The 15,185-nt window shown below is 42.2% G+C and overlaps 1 protein-coding gene, 1 long non-coding RNA gene and 1 pseudogene across 2 annotated transcripts; all 3 read left to right on the top strand.

Moving 5' to 3' along the window:
* Positions 1-210: 210 nt before the first annotated feature.
* LOC136544752 (low molecular mass early light-inducible protein HV90, chloroplastic-like) lies at positions 211-1,085 on the top strand. Its single transcript, XM_066536816.1, has one exon. The coding sequence runs from the start codon at positions 349-351 to the stop codon at positions 877-879; it is 531 nt and encodes a 176-aa protein (XP_066392913.1). The 5' UTR covers positions 211-348; the 3' UTR covers positions 880-1,085.
* Positions 1,086-1,674: 589 nt separating this feature from the next.
* On the top strand, positions 1,675-3,700 carry LOC136541250 (uncharacterized). Its single transcript, XR_010780305.1, has 3 exons — positions 1,675-2,250; positions 2,419-2,488; positions 3,034-3,700. It is a non-coding gene; the product is annotated as an uncharacterized lncRNA (long non-coding RNA).
* Positions 3,701-6,892: 3,192 nt separating this feature from the next.
* Positions 6,893-14,030, top strand: LOC136542970 (uncharacterized; annotated as a pseudogene).
* Positions 14,031-15,185: the final 1,155 nt, after the last annotated feature.

Consider the following 15,185-nt stretch of genomic DNA (forward strand, 5'->3'; position numbering starts at 1 on the left):
TGATCCTGCCTCACTCCACGTCGCGCGCATGTACCAGTAGTCCAGTACTAGACATCCTGCTCTCGCCTGCGCATGCGCCTCAATCACCCACAACCTACGGCCGTGGATCTCCCGCCGACGTGGCCCCCGGCGCCGCCGCCCACCTCGTCGTCACGGGCGGGTGAGCCACCTCCCCTAGCTCTAGCTCCCCATGCCTATAAAGCCGCCACCCCACTCTGGCAACCATCACACAACTCGACAGCGAGAAAAGTGAAGCAAAGCAACAAAAGCCACTGCTACAGCAAGCCTCTTGCCTGCCGCTACGAGCCAACGACTCGATCTCCACAGCACCACCTCATATACGCTCCAATGGCAGCAACGGTGATGGCCTCCATGAGCTCCCTCGCCTTCGCCACCGCCGGCGCGCGTCGTGCCGGCGCCTTCCCGGCGTCTGCGCTCGCGCCGCGCCGCCGCGCCTTGGTCGTGAGGGCGCAGAGCAAGAACGTTGAGCCAACGGAGGAGACGACGACGCCCAAGGCGAAGGCGGCTATCCCCGGGCTGTGGGACGCGCTGGCGTTCAGCGGGCCGGCTCCCGAGCGCATCAACGGGCGGCTCGCCATGGTGGGCTTCGTGTCCGCGCTCGCAGTCGAGGCGTCCAGCGGCGGGGGCCTCCTCTCGCAGGCCGGCAGCGGCTCCGGGCTGGCCTGGTTCGCGGCCACGGCCGCCGTGCTGTCCGTGGCGTCGCTGGTGCCGCTGCTCAAGGGGGACAGCGCCGAGGCCAGGAGCGGCGCCGTCATGAGCGCCGACGCCGAGCTCTGGAACGGCCGCTTCGCCATGCTCGGCCTCGTCGCGCTCGCCTTCACTGAGTACCTCACCGGCGCCCCGTTCATCAACGCCTAGATGCATATTATAGGCGGCTGAGTCCAAGCCAGTGCATGTATGCAGTAGTAACTTCGTAGGAACAATATTTTGTAACCGTGTATGCTACTAGTGCTACCTTCCGTGTACGAGCCTACGTACAGTTGCACGAGCTAGTTTTATGTACGTTTTGGATCAAAAAAATAGCTACGAAACTTTTTATATTTAACCAAATATATAAAAAATATTGATATTATGATACTAAATAAGTGTGATCAGATTCGTTATCAAATATATTTTTTATAGTACACCTCTATTGTCTTATAAATATTTATTATATACTTTTTTATAAATTTAACAAACTATAAATAGTATGAATAAAGATAGAAATACAATTTCAACCTTTTTTAGAATGGAGATGAGTACCTCCCGGCGCCCCGTTCATCAACGCCTAGATGCATGCATAATAGGCGGCTGAGTCCAAGCCAGTGCTCTCAGTAGTAACTTCGTAGGAATATTTTTTAACTGTGTATGCAAGTAGTACTACCATCCGTGTACGAGCCTACTATACGTACAGTTGGACGAGCTAGTTTTATGTACGTTTTGGATAAAAAATAGCTACCAAACTATTTGTTAGGAAAGAAATGCAAATCTAACATATATATATATATACAGGATCGTGTTAAACTTTTTTTATATCTATATTTATATCTATACTCTAAACGAGCGAATGAATTGAAAATCATTTGTTACTCAAAAGAATTTTCGAGCCAGTCTAATTGACAGGTGAACCCACGAGACAACGCCCTCAGCGACATATGAAACATCCGTGTTTCAGGTTGCGGACTCAGGCCACGCCGCCAACCGCTCCCTCCCCGTCCGCTCGGTCCCCCTCGCCTCCCCGATCCAAATCTACAATCCGATCCGCGTCCGCTCGCAACCACCCCCACCCCCAATGCGCCACCGACTTCCCCACTGCGCAAGCCCGATGTGCCGCCGTCGACATGCCGGTGGAGGTTCCATAGGGGACACAGCTTGCGTTCATGGGATCCTGCAGCCGCGGCGGTGACCCACGGTGCGCGTCGCTCAGTGGCCTCCTCTGCGTGCTGTCCGGAGGCACCGGCAGCCGCCATCTCCTCTCCAACGCCGGCGTCTCGATCCCTCTGACACTTCTGCAGTGCATTCGGTCGCCGGGGGACGGCCCGCCGGGGGTGGATCTCACAGAGATGAGCGACAGGCCCCCTCGCTGGTGGGCGGATCTCGCGAAGCAGTAAACGGGCGGCCTGCCTGGGGGTGGAGGTTGTGGAGCGGACGCGGCGGCCGGCCAACTGGGTGGCGGCGCGCATTGAGCGGACAACCAGCCCTGCCCAGGGCTTCTTCCTCTCACTATTTGTCCTCCCCTGAGGTCTGCAGGTTAGTCCGCCAACGCCGCCCCTCTGATTTCCAATCGTTCACAGATTGATGGGGAACTTCATGGCTTCCTGCGACATTAGTGGAAGCTTTGGCATCCAAGACCATAAGTTTCCACAGGTATTATCTTGATTTTGCAAGTAATAATCTTTTGATTTACGGTTGTACCAGATCAGGCGACGGTGACCTTTCTCACTACTCAGATCGGAGCGTTGATCTTAGAGGGAGGACCTGGTTCCTGGTGAGCACAACACTGTGCAGATGCTTGCTTCAGTAGATATTCTATTTCTTTTAGCTTGTTTGATTGATTCGTTGGGTTCATGATTAATTGGTCCTATTCTACCTGTCTGGTCTGCCCTTTCTGGTTGGATCACAAAAAATGACATTGTTAAGTAGGTGTCCTTAAGCTTTTCTCTTCATGAACTGTATTTCCACTGCTATGGCGCTATAGTTATTCCCAAAATTTACAATACCCTTCCTCACAAGTGTAAACTTACTCTTAATAATCAGGAAGCTTACAGTTTCTTAAAAGAAAACATGATCTAATACCTGATGTCAAAGTAATGATCTGGATGCACATTTTATTTATTATTGGTTCATGAACCTTAAGAACAATCAAATGAACAAGATGCTAATCATTTCCAAAAGAGGCTGGCTTTGGGCTTGCTATGTCATATTCTAAAAATCTAGACTTGATTCAGAAAAATAGAATAGTTAGATTTTGCGAAGCCATTTTATACATATGTAAAGTGTTCTCTATTATTAATAATATAGTGCAATCTGCAGGCACCGTCTTTTTTTTTTGCGCTGATCCGAAGCCACTGTCAGCCAAAAAAAGGTATCATTTACTTACATCTTTTATTTACACATTTCGTCAACCTGCAATTAACATCTCTATTTTTGCCACTGATCCCAAGCCTCAGCCGGCAAAGGAACAGACTTAAGTTCATAAGAACCGGTGTTCTACTGTCCGAGAGCAAAACTAATATTTTCTTTCTATCAGCTCAGCCCCACAGATACAACTACCACCTTCTTTGTCAACTGATAACTGAACAAGGACAAATCTCAGTTCGAGAAACAATGCTTAGTTGCTTACTCATGTTTCACATTCAAGTCTCCCTACTGTTGTTGCACCTACAAAGGTAACTGTTCGTATTTGTTTAGTTAATTTTTTGGTGTGTATAAAGAGATCTTGTAAATGATTGCCAAATCAAGCACAAACACCCTCGCCCCTCAAGTATGCTGTTCTCATTATCTTCATACTTCCTGTAAAACTGCTATCATGTCATGGAAATTGTAGTGTTCTAGCTAACAATGAATCCAAAATATATATTCTTCAAATCCAAAATAGACACTTGGTAAGGATAAACACAAACTTTCTTTTAGTGTACTTTGCTCTATACAACATTTTAGTACTATACTGGAAATTTAGTAGCTAACCACTGCTAATTTAATGTGGGCGCTATGCTATTAATGATGTTTTACACCATATTTTTGAGCTTATTCCTATGGAAGTCCATGATTGGAAAAACTGTACGAAGTCTTTAAAAAACATGATTTGAAGTCTGGTATGGGGATGTGAGAAGTAGGAGAGAAATAGGAAGATGTTGTAAGGAGACGGACTCTGATGATGGTAACGCAAGCTGAACATACATGATTCGATCAGAGCTCAGCGAGTTGTTTGGTGTGGGATATGGAGATGTTAGCTCTTAACTTTACAAATGTTTATGTACTTCATACCACTTGAGTTTTTAATGTCATGTAGCCTATTGTATAGCAGCTTTAGAGCTTTGGAGTATGAGTCAAAATGAGGAGGAATGAAATTATGTTCGTTACAATAGAATACGATGATATTGTAATCTTATTATAGACACACATTCTCTTTTTTATATACTTTTGAAAAATGTGATTTTATAAATAATAAAAAAATTATTTGATTTAAAATTATGTGTAATGTGTTACCGTGTAAAACCAAAAAGGCGTGAGTGCCAAAGGTCAACATGTTCTATTTAAAGCTCGAAGGAATGAAAAGAAAAATACAAATTGTTTTTTTGTGTGTGTCAAAAATCACTTATTTTCAATTACTACTCCCAAGCAAGAAGCATCTCTATTGTCTTTGTTTGCAGATATACTCCGACGATCTGTAGAATTTGGTGTGGTCACCGGTGGTTGTGTGTGGTATGATGCCCCATCAGATCCTGTGAAGCCTTCTGATGCAGGACACAAGAGCACTCATGAATTTTCTTTTTTCCCCCCTTGGAGACTTGGTTTACAGACTAAATCACTGAATTGGAGATTGCAGCATGACTAATGCAATTATATTGAGCAACAAAAGTAATTAATTTTATTTTTTCTAATAGATATAGATATGATTGTTATAGGAATTTACAAATTTGTAAATATTATAAAAGATGATTAACATAAATCTGAAACTCTAGAACCTTTTCTGTGAGTAGCAGCGAGATTTTACATTTCCCTATCACGAGCGTTTAAAAAACGATGATATAACTTATGAAAAGAATGGTACATGTGTCATGTACTGCCTCGGTGAGTTGCGATACAAAATGTTGCCTATCACAACCACTACATGACAATTATGTCTTATTCATATAAATGTTTATAAATCAAAACTTTAAGTATCATGTATTAGATGAGTTTTTTTTATGAAAATACAATGTTGCCTATTACAACCACGTGTGTGTCGCATGTGCCTGTCCATTAGTTTAACCAAATATATAAAAATATATGATTTTTGCTATTTGTCTGTCAACAGATTTTTGGTGTTGAAATCTGTCAAATTATGGACCATTTGATTGTGCTTTGAGATCTGTGCGGCATCTGACCTCAGCCTTCTGGATTATTTGCGCTATTGGTTCTGAACCACACATCCAGAACCCGTATACAAGGAATTTTTTGAAATGCGTGCCTCTTTTCTTTGAGGCTTTTACCCGTGTGCCATTATAAAAGTTTGTAATTATCCATAAACCATTAAAAAGTTTGAGCGGTCATAGGTGCCATTGGTCGAAACTTTTTTTTTGCCCTCTACGCTATTCCGTCCACATTGGATGCTAACGGTGTCAAACTGAGCTACGAAAAGACTTAAATACCCTCAGACTAGAGAAGCGAGCTGAGATTTCATTTTCCTCGTGTGCCACTCGCTGGATACTAAGTGTTTTGGTGCCAAATTGAGGATGGAGCAGGAGAGGGTTCGGTTGGACGAGGAGCGTCGTGCCCATCATCTCCGAAAGCGGGTACTTGTACTACCTGATAAAAAATGAAAACTGCATAGAACTTTAGCATAAGACATCATAACAAAAAAAATTGTAGCTAAGGAACAAAATACATCACAATAATCTTTTTAGTGTTTACTTATATAGTGTTAGCAGGAACTTGCATTGCATGTAAGAAGCATATATATATTATTATATTTCTCAAAATACGTAATGGAGCTCAAACTCATTTAAGAAAGAGAGCCCACGACCACTATACATGGCGCCGTCTATATTTATCTGTGGGAGTTGTTGATCAAAGACTAACAATACAAGAAGCTAGCTAGTAACCAGAATGTATAAGCATTCACGCATTTGCCCTATAAAGAAAAGAGGCAGGATGCATGAACTAATCACCTACGTACGTGAGGTGTGCCAGAAGAAGCATGCTAGCAAGTTGTATGTGTGTATCATGTACGTATATATAGGTAAGCGACAAGCTAATAGAAGTATGTACACGTATATGCAAGTAGCAGCAGTAAGCTTCTTCAATCACCAAGAAGGCGTACGTGCACCTGTGCAAGCCGGCCGGCCATAGAGACGACGTGTTCGTCAACTTCTTCATCATCAATGCAACAACTCTTTAAATTCAAAAAAATGCAACTGCTCCTTGGCCCATAACGCCCGAAGTGTCCATGGATCATTGAACGCGTCGCGTTATGTGATGAAAAGGAGCCGAGTCTGCGACGACCAAAGCCACGTCTGGAAGGCAGCTAGCGCTGCACAGGCCGGCGAGAAGGGGCACTGACCGGCACCGCGCCGCCCGCTACAAAGGAGGTGCCCGCTGCGAGTTTCGAGTACATGAAACCAGCATCCATATGGCGCCGAGATCGAAGTCGTTGGCCGAAAGCGGCACCATCAGCGGCATGTGCGCGCCGTGGCGGTGAAGCAGCCGAGGCTGCGCAGCGTGCAGAAGCGGCCGTGGGGCTCCCGCTCTCCGCATCCTTGAAGATGGTGCGCCGCCCCGTCAGCGACTCCAACATCACTGCATCACCACCCCGACGAACGCGATCCAAGCCTTGGACAGGCGCCTACTCGATGACGACGTCGGCGGCGGAGGCTGACGATGGGGGTAGGGAAGGGTGTCCACGGCGAATCATCACCGAGGCATCGCACATCCCATCGGAGCGCCCGTAGAATTACTGTGACTGCACCATGAAGCCGCATCCGCGCGTGCGCCAGGTGCTGTCGTCGCGGACGCAGACGCCGAGGCTGATCCTCTCGGCAAAGGCACCGACGCGGCCACGGAGGTCCTGCGGCACCACGGTAAAGGCGTTCTACGAACAGAAGCCCGAGCAGAGCATGGCGTCAAAGCCAAGGACGATGCAAGCGCGGGCGCCTCCACGCGGTGAGGTACGGTGCGGTCATGGGAGCCAATGTCAACGCGGGAGCTGCTGTTCGGTGAAGCCATGGAAGAAGACCTTGAAGCCACGTCCCCGCACCGCCCTACGCGATTCGGCTGCCCGCCGCCCGCTGCAGAGGAGCCGCCGGGCTCTGCAGCTGCTGCTCCCTATGAGGGCCTACAGAGGATAGGGTTGCCGGCTATAAACAAGATACGGGCATTCTGGACATTTTAATTAGCCGAACCCATGTGTCAGGATGGTCAAACCGTTGAAAACTAATAGAATATGACAGGAATGGCATAGAGTAAAAAAGTTTCGACCAACGGTATGACCGCTCAAACCTTTTTAATAGCTTATGGATAATTACGTAGTTTTATAACGGCAACACAGCTAAATGCCTCCTTTCTTCTGCTTCCTCCGTGACCTGCCGACTGCCAAATCTCTTGCAGTTTCTCTCTAACACTCACCTCGCCCCTTCCTTTTCCTCTCCAGTCTTCACATGCAAGCACCTCTCCCTTGATTTCTCACAAATCAGAATATGAGGTTGTTTGTCCCCTCTTGTGTTCTTAAGTTTTGTTGTTGTTTGATTTGGATTTTCTCGTTCCCGATTACATTTCTTCGTTTTGTTCTTTTTCCCCTGCACACAGGTAGAGATTCTTATGTTTTGTTCGTCTCCTCCGGTCAGGGGGCGATTCGTGCTTGCCAGTGGTGTCCGAGCTCGTCGCACGCTTCCTTGGAGGTCTCCCATATACTCCGAGCCTGCTGTGTCCGTGCGCCTCGCCGACCGCCTACCCCAGACCAATCAGGCCCTGCTCCACCCAAGGTATGTGCTACTTTGCCGCCATGGACGCCATGGATGGATAGAGCTTGTGCTCGTGTTCTTTCTTTTAGGATGGATGGATTCAGTTCTCTCTTTTTTGTGTGTGTTAGATATAGGCTTATATGCAGGTTTGTTTGTACTGAAATTAATGTTGAGGTTTGGTGTCTGCTTGTTGAAGCAAATATTATTATTCTAATGTTTTTCTCCCAATTTGTTGTGCTTACGGATGTGAAAGGGAGGGTTGGGGTTGGATCCCATTGCGTGCTATTCACATGATGTGAGATTTGTGTTCCTCGGATTTTGCCCTTCTCATGTTGTTGGGGTTAATTGCATTACAATTTGATCAATCTGGTGGAGATGAACAGGCTATCCATTTATGTTATTTCCTCTGCTATTCCTTGTTTTTCTCAGTCTCAATGGGTTATGATTCTGCTTGTATTGCTTCTTGTTCTGTTAATTGAAATGTGCGATCTGAAAATTCTATTAATTTGAAGTCCTCCTTTTAGGGTTTAATAGTTCTTGCCATAACTGGTTTCATTCATTTGACTCACTATTTTTTTCCTTGAGCTAACCCTTGTTGTAGTGTGCTTGCTATAGGTCAGATGTTTTTATTTTGCATTGGTTTTCACGCTGACCTTGTAATATGTGGCTTCATTACTACTTTAGAAAATGTCCATGAAGATGATCCTTTCTTTCTATCTACTAATCTGACTAATTTTTCATCAACTTCATTTTCTGAATTTATATTGGCTTGTGTTGAGTATGTACTGAAGAGGGCTATGGCTCTTGCAAAAAGTTGATGTCAGGGCTACTGAAGTATTTGGCAAAGTTGTGTACAGCTATGTAAAATTGGTCAGGGTCACATGGAGCCCTACAACAAACATTTTTTGTTCTATCCATATTTTTTAGCAGTTTTATTCTAATTTTATTGGCTACACATGTCTACATTTGTTGTACTCCTTAAGTTCTGAAAAAATCTGAGTTGCAGTTTATGCTGCCTAAGCTGTTGTCTTCTTCGGATGAGACTCATGTGCATGACCTGATTCTTCTTTAGTGCTCTGTTTTCTTGAGATGCCATAAAACCTTTTCTTGTGCAGCTCCATGCATGAACTCTGCTCTTGATCTTGCACACTCATTTTAGGTTTATTTAGCAACTGCATTCAGTTAGTCATTCCCCCTATTTGCATTTAGCCTTCATTTCCCCCCTATGCAGGCATAATTCTCACACACGTTCGCTCTCATTCCCCTCACGTTTGCTCACATTTTGAATGTGTTAAATATTTTGTGTCTTATTATTGGTTGATTCTGCGGGTATGGATTGATCCTATGCTTGGGATGTTTTCAGAGATTCAGATTTAAGTTTTTGTGGCGATGCCTAGACTGGTTGCACTAGTAGTCTGCTTGTGGTGCAACTTGTTTTGTTAAATTGTGTGGTCTGAAGATTTTCTGCCTTTTGAGCTACCTGTGACCCTGTGTTGTTACAATGTTTTTTCTTGTGTACATTGCATCAGTTGTGGTAGGTGTTGTTTTAGATAGTTTAGAGTAACTTCATTATCTTATTTTATATTGCCTTGTATTAAGTATACATTAAAGAGGCTATGGCTCTTGCAAATAACTGATGTTAAGGCTGCTAGCTTGTGACTTAGGGCGTGTTTAGTTCCGAAAATTTTTGGCTTTTGGCTACTGTAGCACTTTCGTTTGTATTTGGCAAAAATTGTCCAATTATGGACTATTTAGGCTTAAAAGATTCGTCTCACGATTTCTCGACTAACTGTGTAATTAGTTTTTTTTTTCGTCTACATTTAGTACTCCATGCATGTGCCGCAAGATTCGATGTGACGGTTACTATGCAAAATTTTTTGGCTTTTGGGTGGAACTAAACGGGGCCTTATTGACTGTGCAAAGTTGTTGACAGCTACGTAAGATGTGATGCTACACCTAGAAAAAAAGATGTGACTACTGATTACTGACTTTCTACTTATGCCTCTTCACAGAAAAACTTTTTATGATTGGCCCGACCTATTAGGAATGATGTTGTCATGTTCAGGCGCTGTTGGGAAGGAGGCATAAGTGACAAGAAAGTTAGGCGTGCCTTGGCACAGAATAATGAACTGACTGCCAGACAAGGTTGCAGTCTGAGTAGAGTGTTTGGTGTTCCTTTGCCATGTCTTCCCTTGCATCATCACCTTGCATTGTTGCTTGTGTTGTTGGTGCCATATCTTTTCTGCACATAACATGTTCCATGCTTGTATCCCACTATTTTTAGTTTTGTGTGTTGCAATGGGAAAATCAAATTCCCTTTTCTTGTGTGTTTTTGAATCAGCATGGAAGCACTTACACTTTTTGCTTGCTTGTTGATTTATTAGTTATTAGGATTTATTTGAGTAATTATGAATTTTTGTTATTATGATTTGTAATGGTGAATTTAACTGAGTTGAGTTTTAGAATGCGTGTAGTCGTGTGTGTGTTTTTCTTAGCTCAGCTGATGTTTAGAGTGTTTTTTTTTTTGTATTTTTGTCTTTGACGATTGCGTGTAGTTGTAATTTTGTTGAAATCAGATGTGTAATTATGCTTCTGCCGCTTCAGTTGCTTTGCTGCTTGAATCATACATCTATTGCCTATATGTCTGATTGGGGTTGCTTTGGATGTTTTATTGTTTTTGTGATGTTTAGAGTTGATATAAGTCTCTGCCTGTCTCTGTTTTTTTTTTGCATGTTTGTTTCTTGGATGAAGGGCGGGCCTGGTGGAAGCGGTAGAGTCTTACCGCCTGTGACCGGAAGGTCCCGGGTTCGAGTCGTGGTCTCCTCGCATTGCACAGGCGAGGGTAAGGCTAGCCACTGACACCCTTCCCCAGACCTTGCACAGAGCGGGAGCTCTCTGCACTGGGTATGCCCTTTTTTGTTTCTTGGATGAGCACTGTGTTGTTATTTTTTTGGGCTTTTTTTAGGCTTCACTGTTTTGGCTGTGGCAGGTATGTGTATTTGACTTTTGCCTTTTGAGGGACCAATAGCCAATTGTTGTTGGATATTTTTTTTTCTGGGATGTCCTTTGATGTTTCTGACTTATATGTGTGATGTTTATAGTTGATATGAACCTCTGCTTGTCTTTTCTTTTTTTGTTGAGTTTATTAGATTTTTTTGGATATGAATTGATGATTGCTTTCATGGATAGCTGGTTTGTGGCTAGCATATTTTGACAGTTGACTGATGTTGATTTTGTTTTTTATTTCTGATGTTTAGTTTTCTCTAGGTTGGTTTTGACTTGCAAGTTGAGTTGCTTTAGTAATATGCATTTTATATGTGATGATTGCTTGCAAGTTTGAGGGTTTTTTATTTGTATTTCTGTTTGGGTTTGAATATTGTGTGTAGTTGTTTAATTGTTTAAATCAGGTGCGTACTTTTGTACTTGTGCTTTTGCCGCTTCAGTTGTATTAATTTTTTTGGAATTGTGTTTTTGTTTTGAATATTGTTTTTTTATTTTTACTTGAGGATTTGGTGGTGCGCTGTAGGTTATATGAGTTGTTTTTTTAGTTTTCAGCTAGAAGTGAATGTGCTAATAAATGTTATTTTGGTCGTGTTCTCATCCTTTGGTTTTGTGTGATTTTGGTCAATTTCTTCGCTTCATTTTTGGAACTAGTGTCCGTTACTTTTTTCTCCCCTTCGTTTCTTTTCTTTGCAAACTTTTGAGCAGGATTACCATGTTGTGTCTGTGTGGTATGGGAGGGGGATGAGCAGCGGTTTATGGTTGGTTTTCAGTTGCTGATGCTTTGGATTGGTTACGATTTTGGACTTTTGCATGATTTGCTTGTGTTTTTTTCATACTGATGGTGCTTGCTTGAGTATTTGTTATTTGTGCTACTTGGGTATTGCATGATGGTCCTGTGGTCTATGGGCCAAAATACTTATTACGTAGATGAAAATAAGATTATGCTGCTACAATGTCTAAATATTGTATGTTAGTCATCTTCCTGTCAAAGTAAGTGACTAGCATATTGTCTTGGTATAAAATGACACTGTTGTTGGCACTATTAAATGTGATGACATGACAGTAACATTCATTAATCACTAATGACATCAACCATTTACTGTGGCATATTCATAGCTCAGTTACATTGTTTTGCTATGTTTTTAAAATCAGTCACTGCCTTCATAGTCATAGCATTTTTTATGCAGGGAGCTCTACAGTAATCATATCAGCGGCACATACCTAGTGAAGTTGGTAATCTCACAAACTTGGTCAGTTTTGAATTTGTACTTGAACAACTTCACTGGTCCAATACCGGATTCAATGGAAAAGCTATTGAAGCTGCGGTTCTTGTAAGATTTGATTTTCCTACTATCCACAGTAGTAAAACCTGTTAGAGTAGGAATCTTTTGGCTTTTGCGCACTCAATCTATCTTAGTCATCGTTTCTTGCTTCATGCCGTCTACATGTGTTGACCAATGGAGATCACCTATGACTTTGAGATTTCACTAGGCCACATGCCCACATACATGGTAGCTGGTTAGGTCAAGAACGTCGCTGCCTAGTCTTTGGGTCCCATACTCCCATTGGAAGAAGTTAGATTTTTCCAGGACAGAGTTGCTCTTCATGGCAGCATTGAGTGATGCCTTGTGTTTGAAAATGACTCTTGCCGTTGTATATTTTATAGTTAAGATTATTTATATCCAGCAATCTGTTTATGATGTTTTAAGTTGTCTATCATCTTGTTAGAGTTTCAACTTATTATAATTTCTAAGTTGTCTTCATCATATTTTATTTCATTATGTTTTATGAAATTACCTGTTGATGTTTCTATTTTGACACATCTTTTAACTTTTGTGCGGGGCATAGGAGTCTTAACAACAGCAGCCTTTCTGGTTCAATTCCAAAATCATATTGACTGCTATCACTGTACTCCAAGTTCTGTAAGTATTTGTTTCTCAGTTTGCATTCTTAGTTTCATTTTAACTATGAAATGTAATATGGAAATTAAATGTTCTATTGAATCACAGGGATCTGTCAAATAACAAATTGTCTGGAGAAGTTCCATCAGCTGGTTGCTCCCTTTTCTCCACCTCCATACAAACGCTCCAACCCCTGTGCAATCACCAGGTGATTTATTCAGATCGTCTAGTGAAATCCTTGAGTTCAATAGGACCTTTTCTACCTTGGTCGGATTTATGTACCTCCAAAACAACCATAATGATGTCTAGTCTGGAGATCAATAAGGAAGAACTGCATTTTTCCTGAAAATTAAGATGAAAATAATAATTCGTAATAAGGAACCAGGGCTTTACAATTTTGGTACTATGATTCTGTGCTGCACTATTAGGCTGTGGCTCAGTCATATGTCTATGTTGTACTGCTGTCAACTGGCTATAGTGACTAGTGAGATACTGGGATAAGACTGGAAGCTACATGACCTGTACCTCGTTTTGACATCGAGAATCTCTTGTGTGCTGCAGGCATGCAACACAAGTCAATAAACTACCTTATATATCTTTTTTCTTTTGTCCCTATCCTGCATTAGTAAGACAATAATTATGGGTATGGAACATATGATTTTGCTGCTGACATCTTATTTTGTGCAGGAAGTAGCTCTTCCAGTACTGGAGCAATTGCTGGTGGAGTGGTTGCTGGCGCAGCCTTGCTATTTGCTGTTCTGGCTACGGGCGGAGTTGGCGCGGGTGGCGATGAGGCGGCCTCCGGGCCTCGCCTTGCCAGGTTACGCTGCAGCTTGTGCGCGTTCTGGTGGTCATGCGAGCACCTGCGAGCTGCAGAACTTCCTGGGGCAGTAGCAGCAGGCGAAGACCGCATGGAACCTGGGCGGCGACCAACGGCGACGGGTGCAGCTCTGACATCTTATTTTGTGCACGAAGTAGCTCTTTCAGTACTGGAGCAATTGCTGGTTGAGTGGCTGCGTTATTGGATTTTTGTTCTGCATACCCCATACCCGTTAACTGATCTTTGGCTAGTTTTGTGGGATTCAGACAGATTTGTTGATACGTATATCTGTCAGATTTTGTAATGATCTGATTGGTAAAAAAACTGACATATTTTGACAGCACAAATCTGTCATCAGATGTCTAGACAGACCCAAAAATATTAATATTTATGATACTAAGGGGGTGTTTGGTTTCCCGGACTAAATTTTAGTCCATGTCACATCGGACGTTCGGATGCTATTTAGGAGAACTAAATATGAGTTAATTATAAAACTAATTACATAGATGGAGACTAATTTACTAGACGAATTTACTAAGCCTAATTAATTCGCCATTAGCATATATTTACTGTAGCACCACATTGTCAAATCATGGACTAATTAGGCTTAAAAAATTCGTCTCGCAAATTAGCCACAATCTGTGCAATTAGTTATTTTTTCGTCTATATTTAATACTTCATGCATGTGTTCAAACATTCGATGGGACATGGACTAAAATTTTTCTGTAGGAACCAAACACCCCCTAAATAAGTGTGACCAGTTTTGTTATCAAATATATTTTTATCTATTGTCTTATAAATATTATATACTTTTTTTTATAAATTTATCAAACTATAAATAAATAGTATGAATAAAGATAGAAATACAATTTCAACCTTTTTAGAATGGAGATGCTATTCCAATAGCACTAAGGGAGTAAGGGTATGTTTGTTTCAGTTTTTTGTTGGCTTCTATCAGCTAGAAGCTGAAACAAACAATCTAGCTGTTGAGTTGGTTTTTGAAAAGTTAGAAAGTTGGCTTGTGAGCAAATAAACTAAAAACTGATAAGCATATTTCAAGTAGCTTTTTTGGTTTCTGGTGTTTGAGAAGCCAAAATTTATGACAGCTAATGGCGGTTTTCGCTTCTGATAAGCCATGTTCGCTTCTCTTATAATCCGTACTTTTTAGCTTGTTTTTTCAGTTAGAACAATATTTTTCTCTCATAACAAATCAGTCGAAACAGTATTTCAGCTTATTTTTTCTGCGAGGTACGGATGGTTCTGTCGGTGGCAGCTGCTAAAGCTGCATACATATGCCCAACATTTCGTGCAGCCGTACCAGCTTATTTGAACAGCCCCATGGCAAAAAAAAAAAAAAAAAAAAAACAATCGCCAAAAGCCAAAAGCAAAATAGCTAGCTTTTGTACCAAAAATTTCAAAAAGTTACAGCTCAAACAAACGTGCTCTAAGAGTCGCGTCCTATTAACAACCAAATAGACCATATAATTGCGCAGCTAGCTAGTACATTATTACATTTTCTATTATATTATGTAACCTTGCTTCAATTTCTTTAATGCTGGTATAGGTTGGTGGGAGAACCAAATGGCCCAAGAAGGGAGGGAGGGTTTGAATTGTGCTTTAAAAAAGTAATGCATAAATTAAAACCTAAATCTATCATACTTCCATCTTAATCTCACTCTAAGCCTAAACAAGCCTTAATCTCGCACTAAACACTACGTAAGCAAATATGTGATCAATTAGCACAAAGTGGTGGCATGGACTGCTCTCAAGTGTAGCAGCAAATTTTCTCCTCTTCAATGT

Source organism: Miscanthus floridulus, chromosome 3, assembly GCF_019320115.1.
Source record: "Miscanthus floridulus cultivar M001 chromosome 3, ASM1932011v1, whole genome shotgun sequence".
NCBI lineage: Eukaryota > Viridiplantae > Streptophyta > Magnoliopsida > Poales > Poaceae > Miscanthus > Miscanthus floridulus.

What these genes read in the sequence shown, in the direction of transcription:
- LOC136544752 (XM_066536816.1), top strand. Translation starts at nt 349, where the DNA reads ATGGCAGCAACGGTGATGGCCTCCATGAGCTCCCTCGCCTTCGCCACC.